Source organism: Phoenix dactylifera, chromosome 6, assembly GCF_051530095.1.
Source record: "Phoenix dactylifera cultivar Ajwa chromosome 6, Ajwa_hap1_PhDact_Kaust_v1.1, whole genome shotgun sequence".
NCBI lineage: Eukaryota > Viridiplantae > Streptophyta > Magnoliopsida > Arecales > Arecaceae > Phoenix > Phoenix dactylifera.
In genome coordinates this window covers 3,273,164-3,295,354 of record NC_143195.1, presented here as the reverse complement: position 1 = coordinate 3,295,354, position 22,191 = coordinate 3,273,164, and the positions used below count along the sequence as shown (strand labels likewise).

Here is a 22,191-nt window from a genome sequence, read left to right as displayed (position 1 = left end):
AGGGAAGATCTCCGCACAAAAAGCCAGACGCGAATAAGGTCGTAACTTTTGGTGGTTGGGTCGGTTCGGAGGGTTTTTATTTATTATTTCTGTCGGGAGTTTCAGCATAGGAGAGGGAACACCTCTTAACTCTCGGCCCCTTTTGCTATCGGCCCCTTTTGGAGATTAGGGTATAAAACCATTAGAGCAGAGGCGACAAAGAAAGTGGCTGCTATTGCTGTTTGAGCGTCAGAGAGTGGAAAAAAGGTACGCACTCCGCCTCGTCTTGGCTCCAATTCTATTTTTCTTCTTTGTATTATACTCAATTCCGTTGTGATCGCAGCTTCTTTTCGTTTAATTTCTACGTATCATCTTTCTAATTCTGTCACCGTGACCATCGTTTCTGTTCTGTTTTGTTGTTACCGTTTTACAAGAAACGGATTTTCTTTGTTTCTTTTTTTTCTTTTCGCGATAAAAGGATTGTAGGGCTGCAACTTGATCTTGATTATGTGATGCTCTTCTTGATTTATTTGTCGTGCCAAAAAGTTTGTTGTTATTATGATGTTCTTCTTATTTATTTGGACTAAAGATTGTAGCCGTGTCTCAAATTAGCATACTTCACAGTTTATGCGACGCGATCCACAGGATAATTCTTGATAACATCGTCTTCTTCTTTTTCTTCTTCTTCTTTTCCTTAAGATTTTAGAAGGGTGAGGATGAAGATGAAGAATTCATTACTAGCTGTTTATATGTCCTTACTGTTTTAGTGTATTGAGTCAAGGCTTGATGGTTATATTTTATCTTTGAATAGTCAGGTTTAGTTGTCAAATAAGATATAGGCAGCAGGTTTCTTAACCCTCTTTACATAGTTTTGTTTTTCAGAAATGGTATGATCCTAAAAGCTTTCAATAGCTGAATGTAAGTTCAAAGCCTGTATAAATATTTAGTTAGGAAAATGTTTATAATTGTCATTTAGATCAAAAAGGATGAGAATTATATTGGAAGTCTAGATCTGAAATCATAAACACATGCATGCATTCATGCATGCATAAATACGTATACAGATAACCAGTGATTTTTACTCTTCTGCACAAGGTCTAATGATTTAAAAACAACGGTGTCCCATCTAAATTGAATATCCAAACCATTGAATGTGATCTACACCGTGAGAAAAAAATACGCAAAAACCAAAAATCATGTGTCTTGGTAGTTCTTAGCCGAACAATCAGATGGATGCAAAAGATGAACGATTTTAGTAGCATAATACTATGTTTTGCTATGAAGTAATCATCATGATCTCCCGAGTTCTGATTTACCTACATTTTGAGATGTTCAGATTGCCACTAATGAAGTAGATATTCATTTATTTGCCTCATCATGTATTTTAGCACATTAGCCCGATTGACACTGTTCATTTTTTACCCATTTGATACATTTGTTTTAGATCTCCAAGATATGTTTTTTATTTTTGCTTTCTAGGCATTTTTAGATGTGTAAATCTTCAATTTGGATGCTCCATTGTTGATTTTTGAATCTTTAAACCTTTTACTAAAGATTTAACTTTTAGTGTACGGTCTAACCTGGATATATATATATATATATTAACTTTCAAAAATTTACAGAACCTTACGCATTTGTTTTTTTTAGATAATCGGGTGCTTGATTATGTCAATTTTTACTCGATGTTTCATTCTATGCACCAATGATCCCTAGGCATCATTATAAAAATTTCATTATTCAAACACACATATATGCAACCGCAATGAATTTTGTGTAATGCCTATGCTTGATAATTGCTTTATTTCTCTGTATTTATTTTGTAGGATGCGTCGGAGACCCAACACCACTCTCTCGACAGCTAAACCATCTGGCAATGATGAAAAACCATCTTCAAGAGAAGTTGAAGATCAAAGACCGAAACGGTCAGCATTTTTGTGGCTGGCATTATTTGTCTTCCTCCTCAATGGCTCATGGGCAGTCTACCATTTTCAATTTGAGAAGCTCCCTTTGCCTCTCAGTACCGAGAAGGCAGGTAAACGTGGCTTCTCAGAAGCATCAGCAATGGAGCATGTCAAGTATTTGACAAAATTTGGTCCTCATCCTGTTGGTTCAGATGCTCTTGATCTTGCATTGCAGGTTCATATACACATTTTCATGTCTCTATATAGTTGCATTTTTTTCCCAGTTTTATGTTATTCTTTTTGCAGTCTTTATGGTTAATTGTCATACATCATGAATGCTCTGCATCTTTATATTTGTATCATATAATCCTGACTTTAAAACCTTCCTTTGATGGACTGATTTTGATGTTTCTTGATTGATTTTTGGTAGTTGTGAAACATCGCTGCACTAAAAATGTGATTTGCTGAGTGAAACGCATGCAAAGCACTTTGATTTTGTGTCTAGTGATAAATGGAAATTTGATTGAAAGTAATAGTAAATATTCTGTTTCTTTGGATGTTTAGGGCATATATCCATTTGCCCTTGTGCAAATGGATGCTGCTATTTAACATCAGGACAAAGTACATAAGTATATAAAACACAATTAATGGTTAAGCACCAGGCCAAAAATTTTGCATTTTAGAACATCTAGTGATGGCAGTCATAAAATTAAGAACTTGATGGTGACCAAAATCCAAGCAGGTAGGAGTCAGTGATAGCAGAATCTAATTCAAAATTCATGGCATGCTTTTGGATAGAAGTGTATTACTGTTCCAACTAACAGTGCTAGGGATTTGTCTGATGTATTAGTTGCTTGATCATGAAAATATCACGTTTGGGCATCAAATCAAGGGCATTGTGCATTGTTGGCAATTTAATGTAGCATGAGTACTTCTAAGAGGTCAAAGGTAATTAAGTAATTATATGTGTATTTGGATATTAATTTTTGAATTGGATTCTCAGCCTATTTTTAGGGGAATTTCTGATGAGTTTTATGTCATTACTGATTTTTGTAGATTTCCATAGAAATTTTGTCATGTAAAATAATTCTTTTGTTTGTTATTCCCTGAAGTCCAACTTGAGTGTCATAAACTTTTCAAAATATGCCATTTTTGTCTATATTTGGTGAAACAAATTCAGTTCAAAAAAGATCATATTTAGAGATGCTATGAAGGTGTTTTTGAACATATACAATCTCCTCGAGATCTAGGAGTTAAAAATTCGAACTTTAAAAAATTTCAAGCAATTTTTTCCATGGTACCAACTTTAGCATGGATGTATGGGAAATGAGAACATAAGGTTCAGTGGAAGGAATTATAAATTTAGGATAATTGTGCAAGTAAGGTCTGTCGGACTGACTGTACCGACGTACTGGTGGCATTGGTACGATACCGTTTGGAATCGGTACCGAACCGGAGACATATTGGGAAAAAAAAAGCGCGTTCGCGCGTGGAAGCGAAAAAAAAGAAAACAATGCGTCCCCGCGCGGGCTGCCAACCCGCATGGGTGCGCTACCCCATGCGGAGAATCGTGCGCGGGCGCGATTCCTTGTTGGGGAACGCAATTCCTTGCGCGGCGAATCGCGCGCCCGCTCTCGCGTCTGCGTACGATTTTCAAAAAAAAAAAAACTACGCGTCCGCGCGTGTCCGCGGACGCATTAAATGCCACTCTGTGGCATTAAATGGCCCACGCGCGCGCGGGGAAAATAAGTTTGGGCCGGTGCGAACCAAGCCGGTACGCACCAGGATAAGTACCATATCGGTACAAGCTGAACCGACTGGTTCCGGTCGGTTTAGAATACCTTCTGTGCAAGTCTAAAATTTTTGATGTTAACTTGACAACTTGATTTGGAACATATGATTCAGTTTACAATCAAGGGTGGAATATCTTCGATATCCAGCCTTGTCTTTGCTCCCGCTTTTTTCTCTATCCTTGACTTGACAACTTGATGCTAATTCCTCTATCCTTCTTTTTCTTGTGATTCCATTGTTGTTAACATGGCTGGCCTAATGGGGGAAGCAGTGATCCTTCCACACTATACAAATCTCATTTCTTTTCACTGCAATTTGGTATTGCTAACAAGGGCAATCAAAGTTGGCCATCGCTGACCCAACAGTTTGTCATCGCTAGATGAGTGTTATCAACAATTAAGATTGGAAGAACAAATCATGTGTGGCTTTCTTTTCAGTCTTCCTCTTCTTCTTCATTGAGTATCCACCTTCGGGATCTAGCCTCACGTTGGCTGACCCTGAGTACCCAATGCATCAGCACCTCTGCCAAGTTTTTAGACCAAAATCTTGGTGCAATAGTTGCATGGATATGAGATGGTCGGGGTTTTGACAATTTCTATGAATCATCGGGTATTTGGGATTTGGACAAAAGTATTCAGGACTCACTTGGTTCGTGGGAAGATTTTTTTGTTATTGAATGTTTTTCTTGGGAAGCTAATGCCTGGGTATATGATGGCTGGAAAAGTGATTTTTGCATGTTTGGTTGACCATGGGAAGACACATTCTAAAGTGGCTTATTTTTGGTTGAGTATCAACTTTCCTAAAAAAGTTGTATAAAATATCTATTATGCCCTTAATAAAGGGAAAGGCCTTACCCATTTTATCTAAATGCTTAAGGGCACTTTTGAAAAAAAAATACCCTAATTCTCAGCTCGTGGGACTTGACTTTTCCATGGCCCACATGGATTTTTTTCCCATAAAATATGGGAATCTTATTCTCGTGGGAAGACTACCTTCCTATCTCTCTTTTTTGCAAACTCCAACCAAACATGAGGTATTTCTCTATTTTTTAGTTGACCATACTTCCCCCCCTTCTTCTCGTGAACCAAACGAGTCCTTAAGAATTTTAAGAAAAGAAAATCTAAGGTGTAGTTTAACCATGATTGAATAGTTGACCTGAGGCCTGACCTTAAATGTTTGTTTTTATGATATGATGCGCCAAAGAATAATTCTATTGTCTATTCTTTTTTGTTTTTCCTTTTCATTCCTTTTTGCTCTAAATAATCAAGCTTATTCTTTGATAGTCTTTGAACATTGTAACTTGTTCTTTTTCCCCTTTCTTTCACATTATTTTGTATTACTATATGTAAGGGTGGACCTTGGTGCAATGGTAAGGGTATTTTATTATGATTTAGACGTCATGAATTTAGAACATGGAAACAACCTCTTCGCACGCCGGGGCAAGACTTTATACATTTGATCCTTCCTAGACCTCGTAGTGGCAAGAGTTGATGCACCGGTGCGCCTTTTTTCCTATATCGGTGCCCTCCACTCCCTTCCTTCCTCACTCTCTCTTAGAGTCAGTTATAATGTTACAACTTGCATTGACTAAAGAATAGCTTTGTTTGGATAAGTCTCTATATTGAATTGCTTACCATTTTAAAAATCAATGGAGAGTTTAGTCCTAGCTGTCAATTCCTTTCTTGATCTAAAGGTTTTAAGTTATAAATATTTTGTGGTGCTCTGGGTATCAATGACAATATGGCACTGCTACCACATAGTAGGAGCAAGGAAGGGCGAACCATGTTGAACCAGCCGGTTTGGAGCTTACTGAACTGGATCGGTTGGCTACTGACATGGTTCGAGCTATCCTTTCGGTTTGTCAATAGAAAGTCCTCGCCCGCTGCCTTTTCACTCGATTCACAACCCTTGCCGTGCTTGCGACCTCGCCTCTCTACCGTGCTAGCGAACGTCGCCTTCCCCTGCACTCAGATCTTAATGCTTCTCACCCTCCCCCCACCAATGACAAGGTGTACGCGTCTGCCCTTTCTCCCTCTCTCTCTCACACAAGGTTAGGGTTAGGGTTAGGGTTTCGAGCCCCCACCTCCAACGGAACCCTCTCTTTCTCCTTCTCTCCCTCCCTCTCCCTCCCCTCCCATCTCTTCTCAATCTCCCCCCTTCTCTTTCTACTGCTGTCTTTGTTTCAGAATAGGGGAGAGTGGTTTCATCGTCCTTTCAATCCACCTCGTTGGGTCTTTCTTTTTTGTTTTGGAAGGGTTCAAGATCTCGAAACAAATACCATACCATACCCAACAGCGGATCAAGAAGGGAATTCAAAAGTGGGGCCATACAAAAATAAAAAAGAAAATTCAAATTTTGAATTGAAGTCGGCAGACCATAAGCCGACTTCAATTCAAAATAAAAAAAGAGGCTGAAATGTCTCCGGCACAGTACGATACGAACCTGTATCGTATCATGTTGGTCGTCAATCGGTACGGAGAACCTTGATCAGGAGCTTATGAGGATTGGACTAGGTACCTAAGTCTATATGGCCTTGTATCCAAATAGGCCTGGGAGCTTTAACCCGCACACTCCGCACCCCTTCTCTCTCTCTCTCTCTCTGTTGTTTTTTTTTTTTTTTTGGGGGGGGGGGAGGGGTGGTGTGCTGTGTGTTTTGCATGAGTATGCTTCTGTGTGTCACAACATGCTCCATGTATGTCAAAACAAAGACAGAAATATAGATAAAGATGATTGGAAATTTTCTCTTTTTTTTTCCTTTAATTATATCTGAAGAGAAATTAGGGACATATTACATAGTACTACCCAGTATTAAATGCTGTTTTGTTCCTCTATCCTATTGTTTCCAAGTTAGTGTTACATTCTAATATCCACTAAAGCTTCATGTTCATTATGGATGTTGAGGATGGTATCCTTACTCAACTTTTGTATGTATCAATTTTTGAATGTCATTTGTCTTTTAGCAGTTGATGTATTGATATCACTAACAGTTTGTAGTGTCACAAGCCTCACATCCATGTCTACATTTAGTTATGCTGGGTTGACGTTAGCTGTACTAGGGAATAACCTACCCATGCCATTTGTTTTCTATATGTAAATCTGCTTTTATCTCATGCTCTTGCATTTCTCATCCATAAACTTTTCTTTTGACATGCTTTTGTCATAGTATGTGTTTGCAGCATCAGAAAAGATCAAGGAAACAGCTCACTGGGAGGTTGATGTTCGAGTGGATTTCTTCCATGCAAAGATTGGTGCAAGTCGTCTTGCCAGTGGTCTTTTTAAGGGCAAGACACATGTCTATTCAGATCTGAAACATGTAGTCTTGAGAATCTTGCCTAAGTATTTACCAGAAGCGGAAGAAAATGTGATTCTCGTTTCTTCTCATATTGACACAGTTTTTGCAACGTATGTTTCTAATCTATGTTTATTTTGGTAATTTTTACTTGTAAAACAATGATGAGATAAACCCCAGGTAGTAGGATAAGGAAAAGGGCAAATGACAAAATGGATAAAAGGAAAAGAAGGGCAGGAATAAATGAATGAGAAGTGCAGCATATTAGATGTAGAAGTGTTGTGTCATTGACATTCAAGATGGCATGTATGTATCTGTTTGGTCATTGTCAATATTGGCTAATTTTATGATCGAAAATTTCTATTATCTCTTTTCTTTTTTGAACTGCCAAGTTTGGACATATGTGTCTGAGATCAGTGACCTTCCATGTGAATAACTTTGAATTGTTACTACTTTTGAAGATAGTATTAGAAAGCTTTAGAATTCTGGTGAAAGTTGGGCAACCATGCTGTCACCAACATAGGGTGCTGAAGTGGTGATACTGGCTCCTCGCGAGTTTATTTGAAATGGCAATTAGTTTACTCTTTTTGGCATCCCCAAATCTTAGCATATACTAGCTTTCTTATGACGAAATTTGGTTAAGGTGTTATTTAAGCCAGGTGATGATGAATATTTTTGGCTTCTTTTAGTGCTCTTACCATCTTCTATTGGGTAAGATTATTTCACTTCATCTTGATGGTATCATCTTCTCTATTGGGAAAATTTCCTGATAACACTGCATCTATTATCTTCATCAGTCATTGTCATTGCCTATGTTGCATCGTGATATGTATCAAGGATAAGATTGTGCCAATGTATGCTTTCTTGAATTTTAAGCAACTCCCATCTACATATATTCTAAATGTCTGTCTGCATGAAAATTATGGACAGCAAGACTATATGCTTTATTTACTTGTGCAGGTACAAAGCAAAAAAAAAAAATAACAAACTTCCCATGTGAGGGTTTTCGTTTTTGCAATACTGTACCTGATTGATTGGCAGAGAACCTTTTTCGAGTTCCAGTGTTGTCAATTATGCAAACATTATTTGTTGTTCTACTCCTAACTCTTGCTTTATCCTTCAAAAATGTCACATTGCACCTGCACATCTGAGACGTATGGTCTTCCATATGAGGCAATAGTGATAATATTGTTAGACATTGCAAAATTGATGGTGCTGGAAGTTAGTGTAGAGCATCCTATTATTTACAATGTTGGATGCTCCTAAACCGGTGTAATTGGTCCCCTACAAGTATCTTCACAAAGTGGATATTCTATGTGCTTTTTGTGGTTGAAGTTCTCTGGATGCACTTCCTTTCATTCTTCCATACAAACGTTTGGTTAAAACAGTATATCAGCCATGTGCATGCAAATCGTCAGGCTTATGAAGTGTTTTTCTAAATCTCTAATATCCTTTTAAGTGTTTTTTTGGGTTAAATCATGATAATATCTGAATTTCCATTGTTGAAAATTCCTCATATCTCTATGAATTTTATCATGACCATCTTGCAAGATGATCTTTAACCACACTTGCCTATCTTGAATCATCATGTCTGTGCATGTGTGCACATGCATATGCAGTTTTTCATTAGTGTATGCTTCCTCTAGTTTTTTCAGTCTATGTCCATTTTTTCAAGAATGTTGCAAAACATTTATGCACATGTTTATGTGCTTGCATTACTTAAGCAGGTGGAAAGATACATATTTATAACTTTATCCTCTAGCAATTCTCTACTTAGCATTCATGCATTAAGTAATCATGCCTTCTTGGAGTAGATAATCATAATTTGGATGTTCTGGATTCATTTGAATAGATAATGTGAGTACTTCATGGGTACAAATTTCATCACGTTACGTGCAATATATAGATACAATTTTAGGAGTTTGAGAAACTATCAAGTTACCAGTAAATAACAGCCTAAAGAACATGTAAAGGGTATTTCTGCATTCATAAAACTGAGCAAGTAATGATTTATGCAAATTTTAGGCAAACATGGAAATCTTGCTTAAAGTCAAGTGTATGTGGAAGTTCCGAAATTATTTGATACATGTATGTATAAAGATGACTAATGAATCATATGGATCTGAACTGTATCTTTCACGTCAGACCTCGAGTCTATCTTAATAAGTTATCAATTGCTGTTAACAGGAGCCCACGCTGCATTGTTGGGAAGTCGCCATAAATACAAGAAAGATCACATTATTTATGCTTTCTTAATATGGTTTTCAAACATAAAAAATGGTTGTTATACATGTAATCATTTTTAGGGAAGGAGCCGGCGACTGCAGTTCATGTGTAGGTGTGATGTTGGAGCTTGCTCGAGGGATATCTCAATGGGCTCATGGATTTAAGAACGGTGTCATCTTCGTTTTTAATACTGGAGAGGAAGAAGGTCTTAATGGTGCTCACAGCTTTATTACACAGGTTTGCCAGCTAACTTAATATACTTCATGCGAATTCTCCAATTCTATGTACAAAGATACTAGGTTTGTTAGACCTTATTCTGTTATTCTTTTGCTTGCGGTACTCTGACCATGTTCCTGTCCAGATCAGATGTTATGCAGTCAGTAGCTTGCTGCCCTAATGGATGATTGCAGACTTTTTCCATTTTTGCTCACCCCAGAAACTATTGTAATCATCTATCTTTTAATGCTAAAGTTGATCCAGTATAGGTTGCTATTGTCAGCTTTAGAGAAATTGCTTTTACTCAATTATTAGTCAAGTCGTGTCTTGGAAATCAGCATCATCTCACTTCCATCACTGAAATAGTTAGTTTGGTGTCTCATATTGGTTCAAATTCAATCTTCCAAATTGTATGCAACTCCAGCATTTGACATGTTTTTAGTGTATCACTCTTCATCCAACATGTTTTTGTTTATCACTTTATATCCATGACTATGAGCTTTGATCCTTTTCCTGTTTATAGGAGATATGTGCTGGGAAAAGTTCATTCACAAAGAAGATTGTCACTAAAAGAATTCAAAGGACATCATTGACCTCTTCCATTGATCGCTTTTTTATATTTCCTTTTCTTTAGCTTTGGTTGGACTTAATGTTTTCTAGAGGCTCAAGCTAATTCGCTGCATCATGCTGATTTCTTGTAACAGTGATGGCTATACTATCAAACTTCTTTTCTGCATTCTGGTTTAACATCTTAATGCTGATGGGAACTTGTGAATCTTTTAGAAACATTAAGTATCAAAATTCTCACAAATGATTTGCTTGCGAACATTTTTTTTAAAAAACTTTTAATACTGTTGTTTTCTTTCTTAAACTACCTTATATATCACATTCTACAGCTAATGTATGTTGATGCAGCATCCATGGAGTAGAGCAATTCGTTTTGTAATTGATTTGGAGGCTATGGGGATTGGGGGGAAGTCTAGCTTATTTCAGGTATGGTAACTGAGAGTATGCTACTTATGAATTCATCATTTGGAAATCAATGCCACGTATCTTTTCTAGCTTATCATTTTGAACTATGAAATGCTGACTGCTCTCTGCTTATTCTCACCAACTGGTTAACTAGACTGAATTCTTTTAGATGTGTAATCTAGCATGGTTTTTGTTAGTTATTGATAGGATTATATCTGCTATCATTGATAGGGTGGCTCTGCTCCCTGGGCTATTGAAACTTTTGCCAAGGTAGCAAAATACCCATCTGGTCAAATCATCGCACAGGTTAGTTTTCTTGCTTTCCATATGTAGATGCCCTTTTTTCATCTTTTTTCCCTGATATGTATGGCTTATGATCTCTTTGCGAAATCATTATTTCCAAAATAGCCTTCTGATGCTCTGCTTTTAATAGGCTGCAGCTTGTAACATCATGATAGATGATTTTGAAGATCCCTCAGACTTGCCTACTTTGTTGTGTTAAACTATTTTTATAGGTTTGTGAATGGGTGTCACCAAATGTTGTCTTAGTAATATTATTCCTGTTTGATAGTGTGTTGGTTAATTAGCTAAAAATCCAGCACAATACATAGACTTGAAAAGCAGAAAGAACCTTTTGAGCATATGTTATTGCAAATATAAAAGGCTAATTTCAGAATAGCAACTGGAGAACTTAGTATTGATGTTGGCTTAATAATGCTTCCAGTAACTGAGATTAATAGATTTCCTACAAATTGTGAAAGGGCATAAGTGGAGCTCAAAGCATATGAAGTAATTCACTTAGGCTAGTAGTCCTAAGGTTTCACTGGCCATGCAATTAAAAACAGAACATGAAGAAAGAATGATTCATGGCCATGACCATTGCAAGACTTTAAGGCAAAATATATCTGAGAAATATAAGAATAAAAAGATTCAAACTATTTTAGATGAACAGGAAGATACTTTTCAGTGTATTCTTAAATTTTTCTTATTTTTCTTATCTAGAATGTTGTACTGTGAGAATATTTTCTTTGTCCCCCCTGTTTGGAACCTGCTATTTACTTCCCCTTTGCTTGTCCGAAGAAAATTGAAGTGATTATAGTTCTACAGGATCTCTTTCTCTCTGGAGCTGTAAAATCTGCAACAGATCTTCAAGTGTATCAAGAAGTTGCTGGTCTATCTGGACTTGATTTTGCATATTCAGATGCTACTGCAGTTTATCACACGAAGGTGTGTATTGGCCATGATACTGTATTTAACATTATTGACTCATAAGTCATAACCCAACTTCTGAAAAGTCAATTTTTTTTCTAGGAGTGCTGGAATAGAACTAACAATGACAAGTTATTTTTGATTGCATGGTCTACCTAGTAATAACAAAATTCCGGACATGGTATCAGGACATTGTCGTTATAATTAGATAAAAAGATGAGTACTCCTAAATTTCTTGGTGAACTTGGTAGGTCATTGTCGTTATAATTGTGCTTAATTATTTTTTTAACAATGTTGGATCTTATTCATTAAGGTCATTAGAAAGAGGTCAATATTAGCACCAATTTTCAATTCCATGCAAGTTACTTGCATTTGTTGTTTCTTTTCTTCTTCCACCAATGTGATTAGATTAGAAATGTGCAGCTGGAGATCTAATAAAATGCTCAGTAAGTTGTACATAATGTATCTTGCCTAATATGCAAGGTTTTATTACTTTGAACAAAGGATGATCCAAGTTGAATAGTTTTAAGCAGATATAGAATGTGTTGTTCAGTTATTCTACATAGGCTGGATGTGTACAATCAGTAACATGATCATCTGCATGCTTTCTTTTCTGAAATCATGCATGCAGTTTTTGGAATAATTTGGTCATGGAAACCATTATTAAGGCATGATGAGCATATGTTCCTAGCTGTGGGTTGACCAATTCACCCAGATCATGGCAAATGAATTAGTTGGAATTTTGAAGTATAAAGTGAAATATTTATATAGTGGAAATTAGAGCTAGAGAACATGGTGATCAATTTAAACACAAGCAAGATGATTGTTGATATTTAAAACAAATACTGATTGATTAAAAGAAAGGTGGAGGGTTGGAATCCCTGTCCTTGAAAAGAAGATAAAGAACATCCTATACCTTGCATGCCTTGAGCACCTCTTGTACTAGTCAATTGAAAATAAGATGGCCTGCAATCATGTAGTATAAGGTACTCAAATCTTGTGTCGGACAAAAGGCGGTCATTTATTCGTTGATCACATCACAGTTACATCTTCTGTGGGACACTACGATATATATGCGCCCTTTTTTCCTAAGACTCAAAAGGAGCATTTCAGTTTTCTCCACCCTTTTGAACACCACAGCATCAAGATGTGGGGCATGATGGCAGGCGTTTTGTGCCATTCTTTGTAACTTGAATACCTCAAGTAGTATTTAGGTTTTTTCCCCTCTTGACCACTTCAGTATCAGCTAGTAGAGTTTCTATACTTTTCCTGCTCATACTTTAGGTGTGACAGTCATACAAAGCAGGATGACTTTAAAGCACATCAGGATACAAGTAGCATGCGAAAAGGGAATAATTTTTAATCATTTTAGTGTTGATCCACAGACAGGTCTATATTGGGAATAAAGGAAAAATGAAAAATCTTATCGCACTTCATTTGAAGCTCAAGTCATGGGATTTCTGAAGCTATCGGTGTTCCAATCAGTGGCTTTGGGAAGTCTCTGTTCAATCTCTGGTTACTTGAAGCTTTTTTCCATGTATCCAATATGCATGAGCAGTTATGCGCTGCCTCCATTTGCTGGAATCGGGATAGTTGAGAACAAAATAGTGAAAAGGTATGTAACACTTGGGATCTGCCGAACAGGTAGGGCCAAATTCTGAAGAAAGCTCAAAAGCATTGTTTATGAGCCTGCATGGACCGAAGAACCACTAACAAAGTTCTTAGTGCCAATCAGCTGGTTCGGGACTTTCATCTTTACCTTGGTGCTGCCAAGGCTTGCCTCGAAGTAGACCTTCAGAAATCATGCAACTATTGAAAGATATATAAAGGGGAGTCCAGTTCTGAGGGCTCTCAAATCAATGAATTTTACCTTATTTTTGCATGCATACATGTATATATGTATATGTGTGTGTATGTGTGTGTCTATATGTATGTATGTATACACACACACACACAGAGAATATATATAGAGAGAAAGACTTGAATTACACACTAAATGTGCAAACATTTGACTCCAAAATTAATGATAGGCCATTTAAATTAAAGTTCAGGACTTTTATTTTTGCTCTACGCCATTAAGCCTAGAAATAAAATTTTTTACCTTTTGGATACGTCTCTATACTATGCAGCAGAAGGGTACAAAAACGGATGGTATCAATTATGCTAGTGTTTGAAATATGTAGTAGGGCATTTAATTTGAATTTTACTTTGTTAATCATATTCTGAATATTTTAGAACATGTATAGATGGGACATCACTAGGGTACAAACTACAATGCTTAGATCATAGCAACATGTTCTACTGTGTTATTAAAGCTATCTATTTTTTGCATCTGCTTGATGAATAGGTTAGAAACCATTAAAACATATGATTTTTGGTTTCTATGAATTTTGAATATTGTAGATCATTGTCAATGGTGTGGGTCTCTAATTTGGAGTGCCATCCATTGATTTTGATTTATTAAGTCTTCTTCCTAAGATTTAATGTTCTGTAGTCCAATGCCATATAGTGTTTGATTATATAGTAAACATTAGATGATTTAGATCTTTGGTAAATGATTTCCAAAACCAATGATGGTCATCCAAATCAGAGGTACACACTGATGATCTTGATCTATACATCTAAAATTGCTTACAAGTTAAAAATACATCTTTTAAGGATCTCTAACCCAAGGTTAAGTACCTACCGGCTGGTAGGGGCAAACTGTACTGACCCGATGCGGTATTTCTATGGTATGAGGGCTTGGTGTGCTCTGTACAAAGGTTTATGTTGTTTTTCTGACTGCACCAGTGTACCATATATCAGTATGGGGGCATTACGATTACCATACCATATTGGTGAGATGCTGGTATGGGGCCTATTATTGAGACTCAAAATATTGCTGCGGCCTATATGCACACACATAAGCACATATGATTGCTAGCTACTTGTGCATCCAGATTACAAGCTTGATGGAGCCAAACATGATGATCTTGGTGAAATCAAGCTTGGTTTGTTTATTGAGTCATCCTCTATCAAGTTGAATTTTGAGCTGAACACAAGTTGCTATGAATGTCTCCATGATTCATCATTCTGTGTATGCCTCAATGGAGGACGTTATGCTAGCTCTTTGCTCGCGCTTGCTGCCGATTCCCCAGCAGGGAATCACGCTTGCGTGCGGTTCCAGGGCAGCCCGCGTGGGCCATTTAATGCCACAGAGTGGCATTTTGTAGCATTTAACATGTCCGCGTGTTATTTTTTTCGCGTCCGCGGACTTCGCTGCTCTGTTGGCCGATTCCAATTAGTACCGTACCGGTACGGGTGCCCGCCGGTACGTTAGTATGGGCGGCATGGCAGACCTTGATCTGGCCATAAACATAACTTTTTCACAATTAATAAGTCCATGTCAATCTGGTAAGATTTTGGAATTATCACCTAGAACCTAGTGACCAGACTAATTGTAAACTCTCCAGGCATCAAATTTCTCAGTCAGTGCTATGTTTTCAACATTTTCAATTGATGAAAAGAAAGTTTAACTACTTCTGATCCAGTGTAATAATTATGGTAACTGTCAGATCTCTTATAGTTGCCTATCTAGCTTATAGACTAAATTTTCTTTTATATAATTCTTATTTAGCACTAGAACCTGTGTAGGTGTTGCAGTAGAAGATACAACAAAGCATTTTCTAGTAATATAATTCACAATAGAGTGCAAAGTTTATTAGGCGATTTCCTAATTATTGCAATGGTCTTTTTGGTAAAGTTTTTTTTTGGTATGCAAATAAATTATTTGTGGTGTATACATGGATAAGTAAGATTGAACTATTAACTAGCTTTAAGATGTTATCAATGCAGAATGACAAATTAAAACTTCTGAAGCCAGGATCTCTTCAACATCTTGGAGAAAATATGCTGGCATTTTTGCTTCATACTGCTAGGTCATCGAGATTTCAGAAAGAAGCAGAAGTGGAGAGGGAAGGAGGCACCGGTCAAACCCAGGCTATCTATTTTGATGTTCTGGTATTTTAAAAATGAAGACTTTACAAAGCTTTATCTTCTAGTATTTGACAGGAGTGTTCTTTAAGTGCATTCATTTTATGAAATTATGGCTTCAAGGCAAGGCTGACTGTTCTTCTATCTGAGCTTCACTTTGTTAGTTGCATAAACAATTATATTCTATTTAGCACAAACTATGAAGATGCTCAATGTAGGTAGGCTAGGAAAATTCTGCCATACATGAAAAAGAAACTCCTGCAATAATACCTCAGAAGATGCATAACCTCTTGAAAATCTAGGCATAGGAAAAACATTCTCAGACTGAAATTTTGGCATTGGTCCATAAATTATGCAGAGGGTGCCCGAATTAAAATTTCCGAAATACTAGTTAACTACTATCTAGACATTGACATCAAGTCAAAGCAAGAAAAAACAACAAGAAGAAGAAGAACACAAGATAACCATAAGAAAGTTGAAACATATCTAAAGGCCATCTGTGTGAAACAATTTATTGGCAAGTGGAGACTTTGAACTCCTAAATGATATGTTTCTAGGTTGAAGAATGAGACAGCTCCTTGTCTTACAATTTGATGTTTGGAAGAAATTCCAGGTGTAAACAAGCTGCAGGCAATCATGCATTATTGCATAATACTAAAGTTGAGATCGCACACATGACTTAGTTTTACATTCTTATAATAATTTTAGCAAATAACAGGGCATATGCTATTTGAAGTCAAGTAATTTGTCTGAATATTTATTCTATGTTCAATATTTAATTTGGCGATCAATTTTGCAGGGCAAGTACATGGTTGTATACACCCAACGCTTTGCAAGCATGCTTCATAACTCAGTGATACTGCAGTCGCTTCTAATATGGATAACATCATTGCTTATGGGTGGTTATCCTGGCGCTATATCATTTGGATTGTCATGTTTGAGCATAGTTCTCATGTGGATATTTTCCCTTAGCTTAACAATTCTAGTTGCATTTATCATACCTCTTATGTCTACCTCTCCTGTTCCATATATTGCATATCCATGGTTAGTCATTGGCTTGTTTGGCGCACCTGCAATACTTGGGGCATTAACTGGCCAACATGTGGGTTTTTTCTTTCTTAAGAAATATCTGCGTCATGTTTATAAGAAGAGAGTGCCCAGGCTATCTCACAATGTTCAAGAAAATTTAATAGAGTGGGAGGCTGAAAGGTGGCTTTTTAAATCTGGTTTTATTCAATGGCTAATCCTTCTCGTTGTGGGAAACTTTTTTAAGGTTGGGTCTTCCTTCTTAGCACTCATTTGGCTAGTTTCACCTGCTTTTGCCTGTAAGTTAAGAACCTCCTTCAGCTACTTATGATTTTGATATTCACTGTCTTTATACATTGTAACTTGCTCTCATTTGCCTAGATGGTCTTATGGAGGCAACACTGTCTCCTTCGCGGTTACCAAAGCAGCTCAAAATTATTACTTTAATTCTGGGTTTGGCCATGCCTGTTTTAGTCTCTGCTGGTATGATTATTCGGTTGGTAGGGACCATAATTGGGGTTTTTGCCCGGTTTGAAAGGTAGAGTTACATCCTTTCTGTGTATTTTATTAAGCTAATACAATTGTCTACTATTTACTAATGTGGATGCATAATTAGTTGAACGTTGTTTCTTGGAGCTTTTGTTGTAACCATAATATCCTTGTGCCAATCCTATCATGCATTGATTTTTGATGAGGTCAGAAGACTTCTGTAACTCATTGTATGTTTAAGCTGACTTTGGATTGGAATGCAGGAGCCCTGGAAGTGCACCTGATTGGCTTGGGAGTCTGATAGTTGCTATATTCAGTGCTGCTGTTGTTTGTCTTATGCTGGTTTACCTTCTTTCCTACATTCATCTTTCAGGTCCTCAAATTTTCTCATTAAACTAAAATTGTCTCATGCCAGTTGATTTTATTAAAACTAATTGTATTAACTTGTTTGCATCCGACATGCTAAAAGTAATTTTTCTTCTTCTTCTTCTTCTTCCTTGTTAGATAACATATCTTCCATAGTAGCATGCTCTCTATACAATGGCCTTGAAGGGTGAATCAAATTTTATTCAGAATATTATGCTGTCTCACCCTTTTTTTTTTCTTACCTAGCATGGCCTTCGTGCCTTGATGACCTCTTCTTTTTAGAAGGAATAAACAACGACATGAAGACCGTTTAATGATCTACACCTGATATAATATATATATTGAGAATAACCCCTCTATTTTTGGCTAGAAAGTCCCTTTTTTCTTGATGCATTCTTGTTCTTACCACTTCATGATCTGAGAAGTAATGTTAGTATCTATTGGTTCGCCGTCTCGGTACCGGACCTCGTACTGGTGCCATACTAGCAGAGCATCGGTACGGTACAATATGGTATATAATTTTTTCGACATACCGAGTACTGGTACCGAACCAATATGGTACGATACGCCCCATGCCATCCAGTTCGGGCCGGTACGATGGATTGCATTCCACTGTAATATCTAGTCCACCTTTAGCTATTTTACTGCAAAGTTCTGACTTTGTTTGGTGCAGAACTCCTAAACTATGAAAAGTGTTTGTAGGTGCAAAAGGATTGGTTATTTTTGCAATGTGTACACTGCTTGCTCTCACACTTACTGCCGTATCAAGTGGCATTTTCCCAGCATTTACAGAGGACATCTCTCGGGCTGTCAATGTAAGTCACTTTTGGCAATTCAATCACCTGTTTGTGGTAGAATAGACATCACACTCAGCTGTTTTCATGGAAATCCTGTATTTTCGCAATAATATTGTCTTAGACATTATCTATGAAAGGTAAAGAATATTTTAGTGAAAAATTAAAAGAGAAGCACTTAGTAGGGACAACTTGATCCATGAAGAACAGAATTCAAATTGTGTTTCATGAACCACTTATCCCTTTCAACCCTACCCATAGCTAGATGGTCCGACACTTTGCTAGCACAATGGGAGAGACAATGATTATCTCATAAACCCAAGAAACAATACCCCTCTAATTTTGGCTACCAAATACTATATTTTCTAAGATGCATTTAACTCTCATAGCCTGAATGACTTGTAGAATCACCTTCCAATATAACATTATATTATAAACCAGTTTGTTATCAAATAGGAGTTTGTTCTCAAAAGGATGTACGTCAGCTTTATTTAAACTTTTGTTTCCAATAGGTTTAGGGAACAAAATCTCATTTCTAAGTTCTTCTCTCTCCTAAACATTCAGAATTCCTGGTGAACAAGTTAATTGACACAAAATCAAGCTTAATTATTTAACTAGATTGACTATTTTGATCTTGTGTCAATCATAAAATGGTGAGATGGATCCATCATCTATCTTTGTTCTTTATACTGCAGTGATCAAAAATGTCAAAATTAACTATGAAGATCAAGGAGAACCAAAATTGCATGGTGTAATTACTCAAGGTGATGGATAATAAAGTTGGTGCTCGGTGTCATTATCTCATATTGCACAGCAGAAGCGAACATTGATATAGGTGGATTATTACATGAGGCGAGGAATAGCCTCATCCCCCCTCTTTTTCTATTTTGTATTTAGTGGAACTACTTGAAGGGCTACTTTTAGAAAGCCTTAGAGAGTCAATCTGGTTGCTGCAGGCTTTATTTAAAATCTTACAAATCTATGTATTCCAAGAAAAAAAATCATGGATTGAGGGTTTATGCCACTAATGAGTGCCTCCACATCCATCAAAGCCCATTTTGCGCATATATTATTCGTGCATCCCTTGACTTCATCTAAGATGACTTTAACCATGATAACCTATTGACTCCTTAGGGCTTGTCGAGAGCTTTATGATAGATCAATTTGACTTCATGGTTATAAACTGAAGACTCTAGAATGTAATATCAAATATTTGAATGGTCGAATGCCAGGAATGAGGGGAAAGCAGTGAAACAGTGGACAGCACAGAACTGTTAGAATGAAACTTTTACATAGTCTATTCCAAAAAGAAGGTTTCCTTTAAGTTGTTTTTCTTATATATCCGTTGATAGATACTCTTACATGAGAAAATTATGTACAGATGTTATTAGCATTTACTACCATGAGTTCTACAGACTTCCAGATTTATACTCAACTAGTGTTAATGAATTTTTTTGTTATTTTTATTAATAAGGTAATTTTTTCTCGAGAGTGCACATTTACATAACCAACTGTACCTTTTCTCACTTTTTGATTAAATTTCAGGAGATTCTCATTGCTATGATTTCTTTTTTACATGACTCAGGTTGTGCATGTTGTTGACGCAACAGGAAGATATGGAAACCAAGACCCAGCATCATTTGTTTCTTTATTTTCTGCAACTCCTGGTAAACTGACAAAGGAAGTTGAAAATCTGAAAAATGAAGAATTTGCATGTGGAAAGAACAAGACTCTCGATTTTGTTACCTTTACCGTAAATTATGGCTGTTGGAGTTCCAAGGATAGTAATAATGGATGGAGTAAATTGGACATTCCAGAACTCCATGTTGAAAGTGATTCTATGTCAGATATTAGAAAAACAAGGGTTTTGATTGATACTAAACTGGCTACACGTTGGTCGCTTGCAGTCAATAGAGAAGAAATCAGTGACTTCACATTTGAAGGTGAGAAATATGAAATAAACAATAGGATCTGTTGGTTTTCTTGTTGGGGTGTGCATGAAAATAAATGCGAGGTTTGGTATCTGCCAGGAGTATCCTTGAATCTGACATTCTGAACCTGTACCAACTCAGCATGCAGAAACAACAGTGGAAATATTAAATATTTTTTATTCAAAATTCTAAAAATAAGTGAAACTACACAAACCATCCAAGAAAAAATATATATAAGAAAAGAAAATGCAAGTAACAACTTGAAGATAGAACTTCGTCCTCCTCTTTATCCTCTATCTTTTTATGTGTGTGCATGTTACAGGTATTGTGGGTGAAGTTCACTTGAAGAAACTACTTAAAAAGCATGAAGTCAAGTAATTGAATAAAATTCTCATAGAAAATTATTTTGGAAAAAGATTAAATGTTAACGCCTTCTGTCTCCTGACTAACACTCGATGGTGCTAGACTGCAATTTTGCAGGGCTTCATTTTTTGTAATTGGTTCACTAGTGCATGTACAAAAAAAAATTGATGGTTCAGACTTGAATGTCTGTTGAGCGGTGGTACACTGATGAATTCTTTCTTGGTATTGTATTCAGTTGATGTGACCGAATAAGTATTCCAGTGTATAATAATTATTCTATGAAACTAGTCCTTTGAGATTATGAACTTCTAGAAGTTTTAGCAATTTTACTGTTTTAAAATCACCTTCCGGTTGTTCTCTGCATGACAGTCGATTCAGAAGAACTGGTTCCATCGGGTCACAAGAGCATGGTTGATGGATGGCATATCATCCAGTTTTCAGGTGGCAAGAACTCACCAACAAAATTCCACTTGAATCTTTTCTGGTCAACCAATACTATTCATCCTTCGCAAAAGGCGTACAAACAAGCAGAGGATACTGCTTCTCTCCTATTAAAACTGAGGACAGATGTAAACATGGTGACACCAAAAGTAGAGAGGGTGCTTCAGAAGCTTCCACATTGGTGTTCCCTCTTCGGTAAATCCACTTCACCATATACATTGGCTTTCTTGACTGCTCTTCCTGTTCAATTTTAGTCAGACTTGATGCTATAAGTTCCACTTGGAGGGATGTTTGAAGATGAAAATGTGCAGTCCATTTCCTAACTCAGTTCATGGTTATATCGTCGTAAAATTTTGACAGTCGTATTGAGCTGCAAGCTGCTTATTTATAGTCTGTACCGTCTCTTTCCAATTGAGCTGTATTTGTTAGTATGTCTAATGATACTGTATGCTGTTGGCTTACATTGAAGTATATTTTCAATGAAATAAATATGGTTATTCTGCAGCAGTTTAATAATAACATTGCTTGATGGTTATGGTTATGATCCTCGTTATTCTCCAATGAGGACGCAGAATGTTTGGTGGTAAAACAGAATTATTTCATGGTTTTAAATATCAGAGATTTTGGAATTAGATGTCACTTTTCTTCCTAATTCAAATAATTTTTATTGTTTTTAATTCACGTATTTTTTTTATAATTAAGATTGCATTTGGAAGCGGAAAAGAGCAGTCATTTAACTGGGCTATGGCATTCCTCTTCAGCCAAGTTCATTGGAACATTAGGTTAAACCACTTTTTCAGAAAGGTGAAACAGATATTTCTTTAAAGTTAACATGGCCTTTTGCCTTTTAAATCTATTTAACTCACTTTAACACAGGACTGGAGTAATTTATTCTAGAGTAATGGGTAGTATGCTTACCCATTTTGTTCAGGGTTAACTAATTTTGTTCCCAAACGCAGAGAATTACCAAACAGCAATTAGCAGCTCACCGGGCTAATTCACTGCTAAGCTGGTAGGCCTGGTCCAACCAATATATTTTTTTTTCCTGGGAGAGGCCTGGGCTTAAAGAGAGCAGAATGACAGTGATCTGGAAGTGATTGGCGGAGTATAAGGGAAATAGGTCGGACCTGAGCTAAGGTTTTCCAACATTTACATCTCCTGTTTTGGAGAGTAAGTTATGGGTCTTTGGTTGGGGTTGGGCTGATTTTGATATCCTGGTCCCATGG

The 22,191-nt window shown here is 36.8% G+C and overlaps 1 protein-coding gene across 3 annotated transcripts; it reads left to right on the top strand.

Annotated features, from left to right (window-relative positions):
• On the top strand, positions 1 to 21,481 carry LOC103703854 (Zn-dependent exopeptidases superfamily protein). Of its 3 annotated transcripts, none has more exons than XM_039126868.3 (14): positions 1 to 246; positions 1,803 to 2,115; positions 6,835 to 7,073; positions 9,267 to 9,423; positions 10,318 to 10,395; positions 10,606 to 10,680; positions 11,482 to 11,601; positions 15,418 to 15,582; positions 16,355 to 16,880; positions 16,963 to 17,119; positions 17,334 to 17,443; positions 18,139 to 18,251; positions 19,816 to 20,173; positions 20,894 to 21,481. In XM_039126868.3, exons 2-14 carry the CDS (start codon positions 1,804 to 1,806, stop codon positions 21,217 to 21,219), a joined length of 2,736 nt encoding a protein of 911 aa, XP_038982796.3. In that variant the 5' UTR covers positions 1 to 246; position 1,803; the 3' UTR covers positions 21,220 to 21,481. The 3 variants fall into 3 exon arrangements, with proteins under 3 accessions (XP_038982796.3, XP_088579291.2, XP_088579290.2); XM_088723165.2 differs by having other exon boundaries at positions 54 to 246; positions 6,835 to 7,032; XM_088723164.2 differs by lacking the exon at positions 6,835 to 7,073 and having other exon boundaries at positions 54 to 246.
• Positions 21,482 to 22,191: the final 710 nt, after the last annotated feature.

What these genes read in the sequence shown, in the direction of transcription:
- LOC103703854 (XM_039126868.3), top strand. Translation starts at nt 1,804, where the DNA reads ATGCGTCGGAGACCCAACACCACTCTCTCGACAGCTAAACCATCTGGC. An exon ending in CTCACAGCTTTATTACACAG is followed by an intron (nt 9,424 to 10,317) that starts GTTTGCCAGCTA and finishes ATGTTGATGCAG; the next exon opens with CATCCATGGAGTAGAGCAAT. An exon ending in GTTTTTGCCCGGTTTGAAAG is followed by an intron (nt 17,120 to 17,333) that starts GTAGAGTTACAT and finishes ATTGGAATGCAG; the next exon opens with GAGCCCTGGAAGTGCACCTG.